Raw genomic sequence first — 18599 nt, 5'->3', positions numbered from 1 at the left:
TTGCAGAAAATCCAAATGTAATTTTTTTGGGACATACAATAGAGACAATAATCTATGATCAGTGGACTGACGCTGATGTGTAGGCACAGCTGGCATTCGAGAGTGCTGAGTGAGAGGATGTTCCTGAAAATCCTCCCCCTCTTCACTTGTACCCAGAAGTTCCTGTGGTGGAAACATGTCTATAGTTTTTCCAATTTGGCGTGAAAAAACTTGACCGTCCAACCTGACCCCCATCCAACACATGGAATGCCGACTGTGAACCAGACCTACAGCAGTGTTGAACATCTAAAAGCAGAGGAGTAGCAACTGGCAACAAAGCAATTGCAAGGAAACTAGTGCGCTGACCCGAGGGGAACCCTGGGTTCTAGATCCTCTGATCCAGTTCAGTTCTTTCCTTTCTTGGTAAATTCCTCGGTCATTTTCAGTTGAATAACCTCTCAGTTGGCATGTTTGTTTCTGCACAGGAAATCTGACACCATGGCAACGTGGCTCTGTTGTTTAACTGTTGCTAGGTAATCCACTTCAATGATGATTCTATGACTCTGGGCATAGCAACATGATTGGCCATTGGGAAGCTATTGTATTCCAAAATTACTTATATCTCCCAAAATATTGGTCCTATTAACTTGCCGTTTTCACTAGTCTGTTCATTGACCAAAAATACACTAGAAAAGCAGTCGTAGAGCACAGACCTCTGCCAAGGCAGATCAGTGCCCCCCCGATCACCAAAATGTAATCATTTGTTCCTTGTGCCACTATCAACATTTCCTGAAATTTTCATCCAAATCCATCCATAACTTTTTGAGTTATCTTGCACACGGACAGACAGACAAACCAACGCCGGCAAAAACAGAACCTCCTTGACGGAGGAAATAAGTATGAAAAACTACAGCAGTCAGCTCTGGACGGAGTTAGTGTGATGCCCGAGACACACACACAGAGTCCACTTCCCTTTATAATATAGATAATATAAATAGGACAAGGTAGATCCTCCTAACCAGAAACAGTGGACGGAGATTATAGAAGAAATCTGCATAATGGAGAAGTTGACTCACCGTCTGAGATTACAGGAGGCACAGGTTGAAGAAAAAGGGGGAAAATGGACTTCATTCAGAACCCAACACAGCGACGAAAACAAAGCAAAAAAGGAATGACTGAAGAAGCAAAGAATGGATGGACTATTAATAACATGACTCCCAAACAGTGCTGTTATTGTTGTTGTTTCTAAATGTTGAAAATATCAATAAAATTTAAAGTTAAAGTTAAAAAACAAAAATCAGAGGAGTGGAGGTTCTTAAAACAGCAGCAGTGGACATGCTTCTGGACATGTTACTGTTTCCGTTTCCATTTTACGCTCGTGTCGATTTTTCTCTCACATTTACAGAAACTCACCAGAAACAATGAAAGAAGGGCTCACAGGCCGATCTGAGCTGCCTCATAATTATGCGGTGTGTCCAGATAAAGCCTCTCTGTGGTTTATAATAATGCCTCAGTGTTTGTGTTGGTGTGGACGTTGACCTCTCGGTGTGTTCCACAGGAGAAGTGACTGGATTTACAGGCTAATCTCATTATGATGCCGCTGCCATGTGATTACTGGTTCGAGGGATTGGAAAGAAACTGCCCCAAGTTTCAGGAATGGATTACCAGCAAACTGTAACTATCACTGATACGCTGACTGATGGCATTTGTTACATGACACTGACGATGAAAGCCGAGGACAGCTCAGCTCTTTTACAGTCTGGAGGTACGCAGACATGGTACGTAGTATTTGTTTTATCTGATGATTTGATGCATTTGCAGACTGCATGCAGTGTCAGCAGTCTGCACACTGACAGCCCAGGACACATTTGATGGATGACAACAGCGCCAACGCAGCCAAATTCACCACAGTAAATTCTGAATTTATTTGGCAGGGTCATAATTCTTCATTCAGCTCCATAGACTGTAAAATCACAAAAACCACAGCAGTCAACTAGACCACAACATCTGTACACATCTGATTCTATCAGGGTTTTGTCAGTTCTCTACATGTGTGTAGACCAACATGTGTAGGATGCAGGATTCAATCAGCTGCATGTTGTTGTCATTGGTGTTTGGTGGGTTTGGGTACTGATGGTGGAGCCAGGCTGGTACGTAGACCAGATACTGTCCGCAGTGTCCATCTGTGTCAAAAACTAAAGTTTCTCCTATCACTTTTCAAACAGGCTCATTTTTTAGCTTAAGGACTCTATTTTATGGAACTGTTTACAAAATGTCAGTATCACTTGTTGGAAAAAAAAAAAAAAAAGATATAAAGATATAATCAATATAAAATGAAACCTAAAAAGGACTAAAATATGTAAATGCACTATTAACTTTATGAATAATATTTGTTCTACACTCATATACGTAAATGCATTACGAACTTTAATAATAACATTTGTTCACACTCATAAATGTAAATGCACTATTAACTATAATAATAATATTTGTTCACACTCCTAAATGTAAATGCACTATTAACTATAATAATAATATTTGTTCACACTCATATATGTAAATGCACTATTAACTATAATAATAATATTTGTTCACACTCATATATGTAAATGCACTATTAACTGTAATAATAATATTTGTTCACACTCCTAAATGTAAATGCACTATTAACTATAATAATAATATTTGTTCACACTCATATATGTAAATGCACTATTAACTATAATAATAATATTTGTTCACACTCATATATGTAAATGCACTATTAACTATAATAATAATATTTGTTCACACTCATAAATGTAAATGCACTATTAACTATAATAATAATATTTGTTCTACACTCATATACGTAAATGCATTACGAACTTTAATAATAACATTTGTTCACACTCATATATGTAAATGCACTATTAACTATAATAATAATATTTGTTCACACTCATATATGTAAATGCACTATTAACTATAATAATAATATTTGTTCACACTCATATATGTAAATGCACTATTAACTTTAATAATAATATTTGTTCACACTCATAAATGTAAATGCACTATTAACTATAATAATAATATTTGTTCACACTCATATATGTAAATGCACTATTAACTTTAATAATTATATTTGTTCATCCAAACTGATCATTTCCACATTTTGGTCCAATATTGATCCCAGCTGTAGTTCTTCCATCACAGCTACAGTCCTGTGTTTCATTTCAGATCCATTTATGATGAGAACAGCAGATTTTGGACATTTGAATAAAGTCAATAAAATGATGTTCATTTTCAGTCCCTGTGTCACACAACAGGAATTTAACTATTTTGTCTAATATTTTAATATATACAATATCCTTCAATTCTAAGGTTTTAAGTTGAATATTATTAGTTGCTTCTAAATATCCTACTTTAATAATTATTCTACTCGCTCTTTTTGTAATTTTACTCATGTATCTATGCTAGTTTTTCCTGCATTTCTCCATATTTATGCACAATATGTTCAGTAGGACAGAACCAAAGAACAGTAGATCATGTTTAGGCTGTTTTGTTTGGTAAGTGCCTTGTTTTATACAGTATGTCTATAGATTTGGACACTTTATTTTTAATACAGTCAATATGGAGTTTCCACACAGTTTATTATCTATGATGACACCTAAACATTTAGCTTCATTTATGATCAGTTGTAAAGTCAGTTTAAAAGCCTTTTGCTACTCTTTTTACAGTGGTTATAAAGCAGAGGTGATTTCTCACAGACTGCAGTGGAAGCTCTGCTTCCCCTAAAATGACTCAAATTAAATGGTTAGATCTGTTCGGTTGTGTTGACATTTCATTGACTCCAAATGCGTTAGAACACGTTCATCTCACAGGCAGGTTCGTTCAGAATCAGTTTTATCCCAAATCAGTGGACTGGATGTTGTTCACTTCTCCTCCATTCCCATGTCTGTGTTTTCTCCTCCATCTCTGCTCAGTGCATTTGTCCGTAGACGCTCAGCGTCCATGCACTTCAATGGGACTGAGTGGAACTGGTTTTTTCATTGTCTCTAAACTGGACGATCATTGGATAAATGACACCGTGTTGTCCCGCCCCCAGACTCTCAGTGTCTCTGGGGGTGAATGGAGCTGTGGGCGGAGCTCGGGCGGGCTGGACGCTGAGCTTCCTTGTGCTTGATTGGAGGATCGGTCAAAGGCTGAATCCCGTTTGATTGACAGCTGTTTTCAGATCTGCTCCTTCACTGACACAGTTATGTTTAATACCGTCACACATTCTGCTGTGAAATCAGAGAAACCACTACCAAACTACTTGTTCATTTCTTGCACTGTAAATAAAACACACTCATTGGACTTCCCTGTTTCAATTGAACATAATTTCAACGTTTTCTTTTTTCAGTTACATAATTTAATAACTTATATATTATTAATTACATAATTAAATAATAATACTTAAATAATTTATATTATATTATTTATTAATAATTTAATTATTTCTTGTTCAAGTTTAATATTGTTAACTGTTGTCACTAGGGGAACAGTTGCAGCTCCATGGGCAGGTGTAGAAAGGAGCTTCTGTTATTTCAAAAGGCTCCAGTCTTACACCCACAACACAATGGGCCAAGGCCGTCTAAACAGCCCAGCGCTGCTGGACATAGAGAGGACACTGGTGCAGTCTCTGGAAAAGACGCCTACTTGGTATGATAAGGTCACTGAGCATTTTCTTAAAAAGGAACAGAGGGCCAAATTTATGTTTAAATAACTTGACAATTTTTTTTGATGTAAACCGACAATGAGCTTCCCCTCTGAAAGACGAGCAGCCACCACCGACTCACACACTACATACATGGACTCCATTACACATGTACGCTTGGCATCAATTGAACTGATGGTGAGATGTTGGAGACAGTAGCGTGCGGCTGATATTCATGTACACTCAATTGTCTGGAAAGTACGGTAAAAACTAAATCAAATCAAAATCAAATTTTATTTATACAGCGCAAATCACAACAAAAGTTATCTCATGACACTTTACATATGGAGTCGGTCGAAACCAGACTCTAAACCAATTTACAGAAACCAACAGAATCCTCCAGGAGCAGAACTAGCATCCTGGACGGATCATGCATCAGCCTCAGGGCAACAGCTCATTTTGGAGCTCAGATTTAAGTTGTAAAATAAAACTTGAAACTAAAAAAAATCCATCTGAAAGCCGTACAAGCATTCCTACCATCCCTTTTTCTTTTTTTTTTGCTTCAGGCTTATTTAATCATGGCTGGTTATAATGAGAAAAGCAAAAAGTGCTCGCCAGTCCTTTTTGAAAAAAAATGTACTCAGACATGTGTTCCATTTACATAGAACTGCAACTGGTTTGAGTTTTATATCTGCTGTGGGAAAAAACTATATCCTGTAGAAGCTACAGTGAATCCCATCTTTTTGAGCATTTTGTTTTTTTGGGACTGCTGCTGATGGCGTACCAAAGGTCTTGTTTTGTTTTTTGTAGATTTTAGCCTCGGGAAAATGATTAACCAGCCAACAACAACCAGGACGAGAGTTGAAGTGTCAGTGTGTACATGACAGGAAGGTGAAGGTCTGGACGAGGGACAGTCAGAGATAACACAGTTCAACAAAGACAGCAGAGCATCTGATCATGACAGAAGAGGCACAAAGTGACAGAAACAACAATGTGCTGCAACTGTAGTGTGTGTCGTCCAACTTCCAAGTGGGTCTAAGGAAAGTGATTTCCAACAGGGAGCGCAGTGAGCTGATCGAACAGCCAAGGGACTGGAGTACATCTGTAAAAATAGCAGCAGAAACTGTTGTAAGTGTGCGTTTGGTTCTGTTGGTTCTAATGCAGGCGGCACAGTGAGAGCAGACGGCAGCGACACACCAGCCTCCTCCACCATGTCCAGGTCTGAGGACGCAGTGTGAGCCTGGTTCTGCCGGCAGACGGTGGGTCTTTGTTTCCTGCTGGAGGAGCACATGCTGGTTGAACAGGAACCCCGGTGGCTGTAGGAGCTGCAGCCTCGGCCGCCTCTTCATCGTCCTGTTCCCTCCTCATCCTCATCAGCTGCAACTTCAGCTCCTGTAGCAAAAGAACAGAATCCAAATCCTCCACTGGTCGTCCCGACGTCTGGTCATCCATAACCTGCTGCCATCTTCAGGTAATGGGTGAGGGAGGGGGTATGTGTGAATATGATGATGCATTTAGGTGACATGGGAATTTACCCTTATATTCAATATTCCACAGGTATTTAATTATTTATTCTATTTTATTTACTTTCATTGTTTTCAGGTTATTCACATCTTTTTTTATGCTGATAGTTTGTAAATGTATATATTTTCATAATCAAATGATTTTTTTTTTTTTTCAGTATAACACAAAGAAAAATTTGGACTTGTCATTATTTATAGGCTCTTATGGTATTATTTTACTAGTTTGGCCCAGTGGAGATGAAATTTAGCCAAATGTGGCCTCTAAAAGAAATTGAGTTTGACATCCCTGTTCTAAATATTCCTGATAAACTGTTGTGTAGGTGCAGGTGTTTCGTCAGCACTTCTACAGACGCTCCGGTACCACTGTGCTCTACAGGACACATCATTTTTTTGGCTTGTGTTTTTCTGGGTCACTTTGTTTATCTGTCTGTGTTGGGTCTTCTTCCTGTTCCTTCCACAGCTGTTATAACTGCTGGTTATTGAATGTGTCCACGCTTCGTACTGATGTCCACAGCAGGTTTATTCTATACAGAAGACAGTTTGATGGTACACTGTGAAAACTAAATACAAACAGAAATTAGACGAGGTTTAACTTAAACGTCACTCTTACACAACAACAGTTTTCTATTAACATAAATTAAAAGTTGTTATTACGGTATTGGCCTGGATAACCAACAGAAAAATGGGACGGGGGTGTAATGTCAGAGCTGTCCTTTCTTCCCGCGTTGTCCTTCCGGATGAACTTACTTTGTGCAAAATACTTATTTGACTTAACAAAATGACTTAACTTACAACTAGGGATGTAACCAAATGAAAATTTCATATCACGGTTATTGTGACTAAAATGATCACGGTTATCATTATTATCGCAATATTGTTGAAATTGTGCTCAAAATGTTCAAAAAGTACTGATAAACACACTGAAATAATTTAACCAAGTTGTATTTTGAAAAAGAAAGAAAGAAAGAAAGAAAGAAAATTAAATAGTAGCCACAATGTACTTTCTGTTGGCAGAAACATTCAAACATTAACATGCAAACAATCAAATATACAAATGTGCATTAAAGATGGAACCTTATGACACTGTTTGACCATTTTCCAGATCAAGTTTGAGTTGTTTTAGTTTCTTTTTCAGAGAGAGAGAGAGAGATAGCGCCTGGAGTGCTGCTGCTTCTCCAGGAAATGTGGAGTACCATTCATTTTCAAAGTGCAGTAATCAAACACGGTTATCATGACAATTAGAATTTAAATGGTAATACTAACCGTCAGGAATTTTACGCAGTTTATCGTTATACCGGTAATCATTACATCCCAACTTACAACAAATCAGATATTTCAATAATGATGTGCAAAATAAAATTAACCTCAAAAATCTACAATATAATAATCAGATTCATAAACTACTGTGTTGCCATAGCAACTTGATGACCCGAACCTCTCTCCTTCCGCAGCTGTTGTCATGGCCTCTGCTGCTCTGGAGCTGATGGGCTTCTTCCTGGGCCTGCTGGGGATGCTGGGTACTCTGGTGGCCACCGTGCTTCCGTACTGGCAGATTTCAGCCCACATCGGCTCCAACATCGTGACGGCCGTGGCCAACATGAGGGGCCTGTGGATGGAGTGCGTGTACCAGAGCACCGGAGCCTTCCAGTGTGAGACCTACAACTCCATGCTGGCCCTGCCCTCAGACCTGCAGGCCTCTAGAGCCCTCATGGTCATCTCTTTGGTGCTGTCTGTTTTTGCCATCGCCATGTCGTCCCTGGGGATGCAGTGCACCGTGTGCCTGGAGGGCACCGGTGCCGTCAAGAGTCGCATGGCGGGTGCTGGAGGCGGCCTGTTCCTCGCCGCCGGCTTCCTGGCGCTCATACCCGTGGCGTGGACCACTCACGAAGTCGTCCAGACCTTCTATCGACCCAACGTGCCCGCGAGCATGAAGTTTGAGCTGGGGGAGTGCCTGTACGTGGGCCTGGCCTCCGCGCTCATCTCCATGTTGGGAGGGGGGATGCTGAGCGTGTCGTGCTGCGAGGATCAGGACGGAGCCCGCGGAAGAGGGGCCGGAGGCGGGTATCCATATCCGGTAGGTAATGGTTTAGCGGGCGCAGGGCCGCGGACGACCTCACAAATGTACCGCAACCCCACCCTGCAGGCAGGGGGCGTCAACACGGCCAGCAGAGGCCCCACCCTGGTCCGCAGTACCAGCAACAGCTCGCACTCCAGCGCACATGCAGCCCAGGGAGCCAAAAAGCCCACAGCGGCAGGATATGACATCACAGGGTACGTCTGACAATGGCGACAGATCACCGCAATCAGCTGATGAGTTCCTCACACATCATGTGACACGTCAGCCTGTTCGGACTGACTCTGAAACATTTCATTTCATATGTTAGAGGGTCTTTTTCTGAAGCTCTTTGAACTCTTCTCAAATATAAAGGACAGGTGTCAAACATGCGGCCCGGGGGCCAAACCTGGCCCACCAAAGGGTCCAGTCCGGCCCTTTGGATGAATCTGTGAAATGCCAAAATTACAGTAAGACATTAACAATCCTTTTAGTTCAGGTTCCACATTCAGACCAATTCAATCTCCAGTGGGAGGGACCAGTCAAATACTATAATAATCACATATAAATAATGACAACTCCAAATTTTTCTCTTTGTTAATGTAAATATTTCATGTATTTACACTAAAACAAAGCACAATTTTGTAAAAAATGTGAATAACCCGAACAAATATGAACCACCTGAAATGTCTTAAGAGAAGTAAGTACAATTTTAACAATATTCTGTCTGTTATTAAATGTTTTGTGTGTTTGTAGATCCACTGTGATCTGTAAGTTATAATGTACATGTGGAAATGATAAACTGAGGCAGAATATTGTTAAAATTACACTTATTTTTTCAGTTTGTTCATGTTATTCACATCTTTTGAAAGGATAGTTTGTAGATGTAAACCTTTTCATAATGTAAATTTACTTTTTTCACTCTAAAACATAGAGAAAAGTTTGGAGTTGACATTATTTCTATATTATGATGTTCTTATTTTACTGGTTGGGCCCACTGCAGATCAAATTTAGCTGAATGTGGAACTGAACTAAAATGAGTTTGACAGCCCTGTGTTAGAGGGTCTTTTTCTAAAGCTTTTTGAACTCTTCTCAAATATAAAGGACCATTTAGAGCACAGGTGTCAAACATGCGGCCTGGGGCCAAATCTGGCCCACCAAAGGGTCCAGTCCGGCCCACGGGATGAATCTGTGAAATGCAAAAATTACACTTAAGATATTAACAATCAATGGTGTCAAAATCATTTTAATTCAGGTTCCACATACAGACCAATTAGATTTCAAATGGGTCAGAACCAGTAAAATATTATCATAATAACCTATAAATAATGACAGCCCCAAATTTTCTCTTTAATTTTTTTGGTGAAAAAAAGTTAAATTACATGAAAATGTTTACATTACCAAACTATACTTTTACAAAAAATGTGAATAACCTGAACAAATATGAACAAACAAAAATGTCTTAAGAAAAGCAATGCAATTTTACCAATATTCTGCCTGTTACTAAATGTTTTGTGCGATTGTAATGCACGTGTGTAAATGATAAACTGATAAACCGAGGCAGAATATTGTTCAAATTCCACTTGTTTTTCTTAAGACAATTCAAGTTGTTCATGTTATTCAGATTGTGAAGGAAACTTTGTAGACGTAAACCTGATCATAATGTAATTTGACTTTTTTCACTGTTATTATTTTACTGGTACGGTCTACTTTGGATCAAATTGGGCTGAGTGTGGAACTGAACTAAAATGAGTTTGACAGCCCTGGTTTAGAACATTGTTCCCCACCACAACCCATGTGTGGAGCCACTTCTCTGATTTTTTAAAATAAACTTTATAGATTTATAAATGCAGGTCGTCACATCCAGACAGGTGACAAATGGAGGGGAAAACCAGCAGGACTTTTCCCAGTAAAGGTGTCACACCTCTGTGCAGCCCCACAACAACAACAAGTCTGTTTCCAGTCACACATATGGGTCAGATCCAGCCAACGTCAACATCAGTGTCAAAAACTAAAGTTCCAGGATCATTTTTTAGTTTAAGAACTCTATTTTGTGGAACTGTTTACAAAGTTTCAGTATCACTTGTAAAACAAACAAACAAACAAACAAACAAACAAACAAACAAACAAAAAAACGATATAAAGTATTCTGTCTTCACTAGTGTTTGTAAACTAGCTGTACAGATAGTTAACAGTTCTTCAAATGAAAACACCCAGGAAGCTTCCTGCTGTTTTGGATATTTACTTGATAACTGTAAAACTGTACATACAACAAAATGTATGTTACAATCATGTATACTTTCATTTTTTATGAGCAAAAAACATGTGTAGAACATTTAAACACAATCTGTCAGTGCTTTATATAAGTAATTCATACACAACATTCACTTAAAGTGAGCTACAGATCCAAAATACAAAAAAAAAAAAAAAAAAAAAAAAAAAAAAAAAAAAAACGCAGTTAATGATAACGATTAGCACGATGCTAAAATACATGGAAAATCCCATATGTATGCTAACGCTATAAGCGTCTTTCGTTAATGAACAAAACTAAAGGTATTAAACGACACAAAGAGTCTCAGCTGACTAAATACAGTGTTTTAACAGCTTCATATATCCCAGTACTTACAGACAGATGTGTCTGTAGGGCCAAAAAACAGGTAGCTGGTCTGTAACTGTAACCCAACTGACAAGACTTCCGCAGCGGTTCAGCAACTACAGGAGCTCTGAACGGACAAAAAGCACAAACCCAAACGGAATTATCAGTGTCCACCAGGGGGCAGCACATAAAGATAGAATCTATAGAATATTGATCCCAGTTGTAGTTTTAACGTCACAGCTACAGTCCTGTGTTTCATTTCAGATCCATTTATGATGAGAAAAGCAGGTTTTGGACATTTGAATAAAGTCAATAAAATGAGGTTCATTTTCAGTCCCTGTGTCACGCAGCAGGAATTTAAGTATTTTTACCTACAAATGTTTTTCCTGTCAGTTGTCCCATGTGTCATGTGACAGTACTGACTCAGACCTGTTCATACATGGATTAAACAGATCAGTTATTGAGTTTAAACACAGACACTATTGGACAGGACATGGGTCCATGTGGTACCACTGGATCTGGACTACATATATGTATATATATATATATATATATATATATATATATATATATATATATATATATATATATATATATATATATATAAACGTTATAACTCCTCTCAGTCTTCTGCTGTTGTGCAGTTAATTTTCTGTTCCCCTACCTTTGGAAACTTTAAAGGTCCCATATTATGCAAATCTGACTTTGTGACAGTTTTCTTACAGTAGTGTGTGTTGCAGTTCCTCATTATGAGGTTGGAATTTGAAAACTGTCTGTTTCCTCCTGCCTTGCTACACCACATGTTGTGAAAATGCTCAAATGGCCCAGTTTGAGTTGGGTCCCGCTTATGACGACATAAGCGGATTTAACTCCTCCCCCTGACTGTGACCCCACCCTGCATGAAAAGGTAAGCTCCGCCCTGGCAAAGTAGCTCTTGGACAACAAACATGGCGAAGGTGAGACACGCAAGTTGTGGTGTTGTTGGCTGCACACACCAACGCCGAAGTTTATTTTTGCTCCCCACTTCCGAGCCTCTCCATAAAAAGTGGCTGGATTCTATCTTTGGTGGTCATGGACCAAACAACATTCCCAAACGCTTGTATGTGTGTGCCCGGCATTTCACGGACGAGTGTTTTTCGAACATGGGCCCATACAGCTGCGGCTTAGCACAAAGACTCCGAATCAAGAAGGACGCAGTACCAACGCTTCGTGACCCAAGTACAAGTGTGGGAGATGTAAGTTCTTCTCATTTTTTGTATCTTTACTGCATAACCCTACATTACGGATAAGCTGGTGGGTGTTTATGTGTACGTCTAACGTTAGCATGGCAGCTAACATAGCTCGGTTACTGCTGCTAACGTTTGCGTCCCCGTTAACATGCACGAGCTGATAATATCCAGAGACATTGAACAGAACTACTGTGAACACAGGCCTTTTGTGGTTGGCATCAGTACAGTTAGCATCAGGCTTGTTAGCAGCTGCCTGCATTAGTGGCGGCAGGCGTCTTTCCGTGTCAGCTCCATGAACCCGACACAACACCGCCGTTTTCCGTCGGGGCTCAATCACGCCTCAAGGCAAAGAAAGTGTTTGGAAAGACGTTCTGTCTGAGACATGTGTAGTGGAGACGAGAGAGGGCCATTTCAGACAGCGCGTAGTACCGCTAGCGTAAGCCGCGTCCTCTCCCAGAGAGGGGAGGGGGATGGGCGTGGACAGATGCGTTCATTTGCATACTCGGTAGCAGGCCCAGAAACAGCCTTTCTGAGGAGGCTGGTGAGAGGACTTTTTCGACCACTGAAACTCCGAACAAAGGATGATTTTGGGGCGAACAAACTTAAATACTTTGTTTTTGGGCTTCTGAGACCTATATGACGTGACTGAAAAGTAGCATAATACAGGACCTTTAATTTGAAGGAGCAGAAGGAGTGCTTACCTCCACCACAGACCTGGGTCCGGATCGGCCCGATCTTGTGACTAAATCTGATCCGATCTTCTAAAAATTGCCAGATCGACAGCCGATACCGATCTGTAGATCAGATCGGGACATCCCTAATAGCAGTGATTGGCCTTTGGGAGGCTGTTTGTCATGTGTCGTCAGGTGGTTCATCATGTTAATGTTTAGTGTTTCATGTCTCGTCTTTGGTTTTCAGTGTTTTGTCTTTGTTTGATTCGTCACTGTATGTTCAGTTGCAGTCGTTCACATTTGCTCCTGTCTTGCACTTCCTGTTTTATTTTGTACACATCTCTTCCCTCTCGTCTCAGACCCTGACTTCCTCCTTTTTTGTGTTTTCCTGCCAGTGTGATTGTTAACCCCCCCCCCCCCCCCCCCCCCCCCCCCCCATGTTTGTCAGTTTTTTGCTTCAGTTTTTCTGTAAGGGTTTTTGTTTATCATAGAGATTTTTTTAGTTAGTTTTATATATCCTCCTTGAGAGCGCCTTTTGTTAAATCACTTTTTCAATATTAAAATACTTTAGTTTAAATCTTCAGTTTTCGGTGCGTCGTGCTTTTGAGTCCACCATTTTGTACGTCAAGGACTTTACACTGTTGTGTTCCAAAATGACTGATATCTCCCAAAATGTTGGTCCTATCAACTGTTTCTGTTTTCACTGGTCTGTTCAAAGACCAAAAGTCCAGAAGTTTGACAAACTGCAGCAGTCAGCTGTGGACAGTTAGTGTGATACCAGACACACACACACACACACACACACACACACACACACACACACACACACAGTCCACTTCTGTTTTATAATATAAGATGTATTTCAACAGATACAAACCAACAATGAAGCCTTTATTTGGTGATTAAGCATTTTTCCACGTTGTTCAAACATAGTTTATAAAGACAAACTTAACGACCTCTTTAATGTTTAGAAGACATCAAAGTTATTATTGTTAACGAAAACTAACGAAATGGCCAAAACTAGAATTGTAAACATTTTCGTTAACTGAAATAAATAAAAACTATAATTAAAAGAATAACTAACTGAAACTGTATTGTGTGCTTCCAAAACTAAAACATTTAAAAAATTATGGATAAAATTCCCTTCGTTTTCATCTTTGTCAATGTTGGATTGATATGAAATCAATTTAATTCGCTCTAGCAGTTTTATCTAGCAGCACCATACGGTCCGTCACGGTCCGTCACTTGTGTTCACTTGTGGTTTCCAGTCGTCTTCTGGTCCCCACTCTACCTGGAAACATGGAGACTAAAGTTGGGAGAAAGCAGCAGAGTCCTGTCTGGGATTTATGTGAATATGACGACAGAGAAGAAGAGAAAAGAGACGACTAAACTAAAACTAAACTAAAACTAAGCATTTAAAAAAAAAACAACAACAACTAGAAGCACTCGGAGAGTGCAGACCTCCGCCAAGGCTGATCAGTGGCCCCCCCCGTGGGCCCCCCCACCCCCGATCACCACCAAAATGTAATCATTTCTTCCTTATCTCATTTCCAACAAACCCTGAAAATTTCATCCAAATCTGTCCATAACTTTTTGAGTTATGTTGCACACTAACGGACAGACAAACAAACAGACAGACAAACAAACAAACAAACAAACCCTGGCAAAAACATAACCTCCTTGGCAGAAGTAACTAATAAAAACGATCAAACCTGCTCTAAAAACAAATTAAAACTAACTGAATTAGAGAAAAAAAAACAGTCAAAATTAAATAAAACTAAACTAAAATGAAAAATCCAAAACTATGATAACCTTGGAGGACATCATCTGTATACTCCCCCCCACTTTCTTTTTGTCTCCAACAGGAGTTCATCTGGGTGAATGCATCTGGTTTTTCCTTTCCTTTGTCACCTCTCTGTAGCTGCGTTTCAGCCGTTTACCTTCTGTTGTGAAGTTTCATAAATATGTGTTTTGCAGAAAATGTTGTATTGTGTAAGTGAGGATGTTCAGTAGGAAACGCAGCAGAGAAGCCTTCATTTTAAGTATTTTTCAGATGCTTAAACATTTCCAAAGCTGTTTTTGTGCCTTAACATGTAAATGTCTGTAAAGTGCTGGTTTTTATCTACAGTTTACCTGATCATTCCCTTCTGTCTAATGTCTGTCTGTCTCACCTTATTTTTGTTTTTGAGGATCTATGCACTGACAGAAAACTCTGAATATGGATAATCACCAGTAGACACATGAACAGAACACATGATTTTTCACATTCATGACAGCTGATGTTTTCATTGATGTTCTGTAATCCATTTGAGAAGTCCAACAAAGAACCTGTTCTATTTTTTATTTCCAAATTCATGAGCTTTGTATATGAAACATCAAATACAGTTGTAAGAAAAAAAAAGTTGTGAACTGCGCATAATTTTTTATATTTTTCGTCATAAATGTGGTCTAAAAGAGCTGATTTTCAACTTCCAAAAAATAAGTAAAGGGAACCTGATTAAGAGAACAACACAAAAACAGTACACTTAGATCAGAATGGGATGACATTTTAAAACATTTCATAACATTTTGACAACTGTCAGTTATTTCATTACAGTGGGACCTTTCACCGGGTTGGATATAACAGGCAACAACAACAACAACAATAATAACTATAATCATCATCATCATCATCATAATAATAACACATTTGATTTGAAAAGCACCTTTCATGGAACCCAAGGACATTGTACAGCACAGAATAAAAGACAATAAATAAACAAAGGACAATAAATAAAATACAGAGAAAACAAGTGCAGGTAATGTGGTATGGGTTAGATACTGTAGAATTCTTATGGTGGGTCGGTAATGTGGACCAGACTTCAGAACCCAGAGCCCGTTCAGGGTCAGGTCCAAATCTGATATATATATATATATATATATATATATATATATATATATATATATGTGTGTGTGTGTGTGTGTGTATATATGTATGTATATATGTATATATATATATATATATATATATATATATATATATATATATATTATATATATATATATATATATATATATATATGTATATGTATGTATATACACAGGGTGGGGAAGCAAAATGTACACTGAACATTTAGTTGTTTTTTCTCAGCAGACACTACGTCAGTTGTTTTGAACCCAAACATATACTGATGTCATAATCATACCTAACACTATTATCCATACCTTTTCAGAAACTTTTGCCCATATGAGTAATCAGGAAAGCAAACGTCAAAGAGTGTGTGATTTGCTGAATGCACTCGTCACACCAAAGGAGATTTCAAAAATAGTTGGAGTGTCCATAAAGACTGTTTATAATGGAAAGAAGAGAATGACTATGAGCAAAACTATTACCAGAAAGTCTGGAAGATACTATTAAAGAAGAATGGGAGAAGTTGTCACCCCAATATTTGAGGAACACTTGCGCAAGTTTCAGGAAGCGTGTGAAGGCAGTTATTGAGAAAGAAGGAGGACACATAGAATAAAAACATTTTCTATTATGGACATTTTCTTGTGGCAAATAAATTCTCATGACTTTCAATAAACTAACTGGTCATACACTGTCTTTCAATCCCTGCCTCAAAATATTGTACATTTTGCTTCCCCACCCTGTATATATATATATATGTGTGTGTGTGTGTGTGTGTGTGTGTGTGTGTGTGTATATATAATTTTTTTTTAAGGTGGCAAATAGTAATAATAATACACTGAACAAAAACATAAACTCAACACTTTTGTTTTTGTTCCCATTTTTCATGAGCTGAACTCAAAGATCTCAGACTTCTTCTGTGTTCACTAAAGGTCTGTTTCTGTTACATACTGTTCACAAATCTGCATTTGTCCTTTGCTGAGATAAGATTCAGTTCACAGATTCAAAAGTTTATTTACCATTCGTGCATGTATGCAGAGGAATTCATGTGCAGTTGGTCAGAGTCAGATAAATAAAAATACTAGAAAAAACACATAATTCTATAAAAAACATAATTCTATAAAAAAAACACATCTCTATCTATCTATCTATCTATCTATCTATCTATCTATCTATCTATCTATCTATCTATCTATCTATCTATCTATCTATCTATCTATCTATCTATAGTGCATACAAACCAATAAAAGTGCATAAAAACTGACCCAGGAGACAATAAAAAAAGTGAGTACACCACGGTGGGATCATCCATCCTCCAGCTGTTGCAGATCCAGATGCTGATCCAACAGCAGGACTAATGCACAGGTGGGCCTTAGGGTGGCCACTATAAAAGGCCACTCTAAAATGTACATTTTTATCACAGTACAATGACACAGATGTGATAAGTTTTGTGGGAGTGTGCAGTGGTCATGTGACTGCAGGAACACCTGAATGTTCGTTTCTCTTCCATAAGCCGTCTCCAAAGGCGGTTCAGAGAATTTGGCAGAACATCCAACCGACCTCACAAGGATGTAAGGAAGTGCCTGATACGATACTGATTAATTAGCCTTAATAACAGAGGTGAATCTCTGCACAAAGCAACATTCAATATGCAGTACAACTGAAGGATGGCTGTATAAAAAAAAGAAAAAGAAAAAAAAAAAGGAAAAAATGCAGGCCTGTGGATCAGCTGATAAACCCACAGGTGGATGGTGTTTTTACTGTCAGTCCACCATGAGAACATGAGTCCAGCCCTGACCTGGAGGCAAACAAACAAACCACAGCAAACACAACACTCCAAAGGTCACAACAGGACAGCCTGCACAGGTCCAGTCTGAGTGGAACAGCTGGGTCTGGGTCTGAACAGTCTGGGTGTGTGGGAACGGAAACATTCACAACTAGAAGCACTCGGAGAGCGCAGACCTCCGCCAAGGCCGATCAGTCACCTCCTCAGTGGAGCTGACACAGAACACAGACTGGAGCTGAGGTGAAGCTGCAGAGGAGGTGAAGGGTCCGAGTCTGTCTTCAGCTGCAGCAGAACCACAGACCACCACGAAAATACACAGACATGCACCAGTATTTTATGATTTGTGATTTTTGTGATTTAGTGATTTATTCTGAACATGCAATGAAATTTAATATATATGCAAACTAGCAAAACATACATAATAATACAAATACCACGAATCCTAACAATCTTAGACATGAGAGATGAGACATTTACCTGAAAAGGGGTGGGAAGAAGGGACACTCATTTAACCCCACCCCCTCTCCCTAAAATATGATTGATTATTTTTATTTATTTATTTATTATTTATTTATTTTAATTTTTAAGAAATTTTATGTATTTTTTATTTTTAAATATTATTAATGATATATATCCCTCTTCCTTTTACATTACGCCTCCATATTTATAGATCTATTCACACACACACACACACACACACACACACACACACACACGTACTGTGGGAAAGACAAAGGTGAACTCTAAAACAAACAGCAGATGATCAGATACAGTCTGACCCACATCAACCTGTCCTCTGTCCCCTCTGCACAGGGGGCGGGGCTACAATGGGGACATAATGGGTCAATGAGACGCTGAGATTTAGTTCAGTTCAATGTCTGTGTTTTTAACCCTTACAGACCCAAACGTCCACCTTTAACCCTTACAGACCCAAACGTCCACCTTTAACCCTTAAAGACCCAAACGTCCACCAAACGTCCACCTTTAACCCTTACAGACCCAAACGTCCACCTTTAACCCAAACGTCCACCTTTAACCCTTACAGACCCAAACGTCCACCTTTAACCCTTAAAGACCCAAACGTCCACCTTTAACCCTTAAAGACCCAACGTCCACCTTTAACCCTTACAGACCCAAACGTCCACCTTTAACCCTTACAGACCCAAACGTCCACCTTTAACCCTTACAGACCCA

The 18599-nt window shown here is 39.1% G+C and overlaps 1 protein-coding gene across 2 annotated transcripts; it reads left to right on the top strand.

The window, feature by feature from the left end:
• The first annotated feature begins 5093 nt into the window (after positions 1–5093).
• LOC115433626 (claudin-14-like) lies at positions 5094–9318 on the top strand. 2 transcript variants are annotated; one of them, XR_003937394.1, is made up of 3 exons: positions 5094–6131; positions 7635–8570; positions 9297–9318. XR_003937394.1 is itself a non-coding variant. In XM_030155122.1 (2 exons), the coding sequence occupies exon 2, from the start codon at positions 7643–7645 to the stop codon at positions 8462–8464; it is 822 nt and encodes a 273-aa protein (XP_030010982.1). In that variant the 5' UTR covers positions 5094–6131; positions 7635–7642; the 3' UTR covers positions 8465–8667. The 2 variants fall into 2 exon arrangements, 1 of the variants encoding a protein (XP_030010982.1); XM_030155122.1 differs by lacking the exon at positions 9297–9318 and having other exon boundaries at positions 7635–8667.
• The last annotated feature ends 9281 nt before the right edge of the window (positions 9319–18599 follow it).

The sequence above is a fragment of the Sphaeramia orbicularis genome, chromosome 14, assembly GCF_902148855.1.
Source record: "Sphaeramia orbicularis chromosome 14, fSphaOr1.1, whole genome shotgun sequence".
NCBI lineage: Eukaryota > Metazoa > Chordata > Actinopteri > Kurtiformes > Apogonidae > Sphaeramia > Sphaeramia orbicularis.
This window is presented reverse-complemented; position numbering and strand designations above follow the sequence as displayed.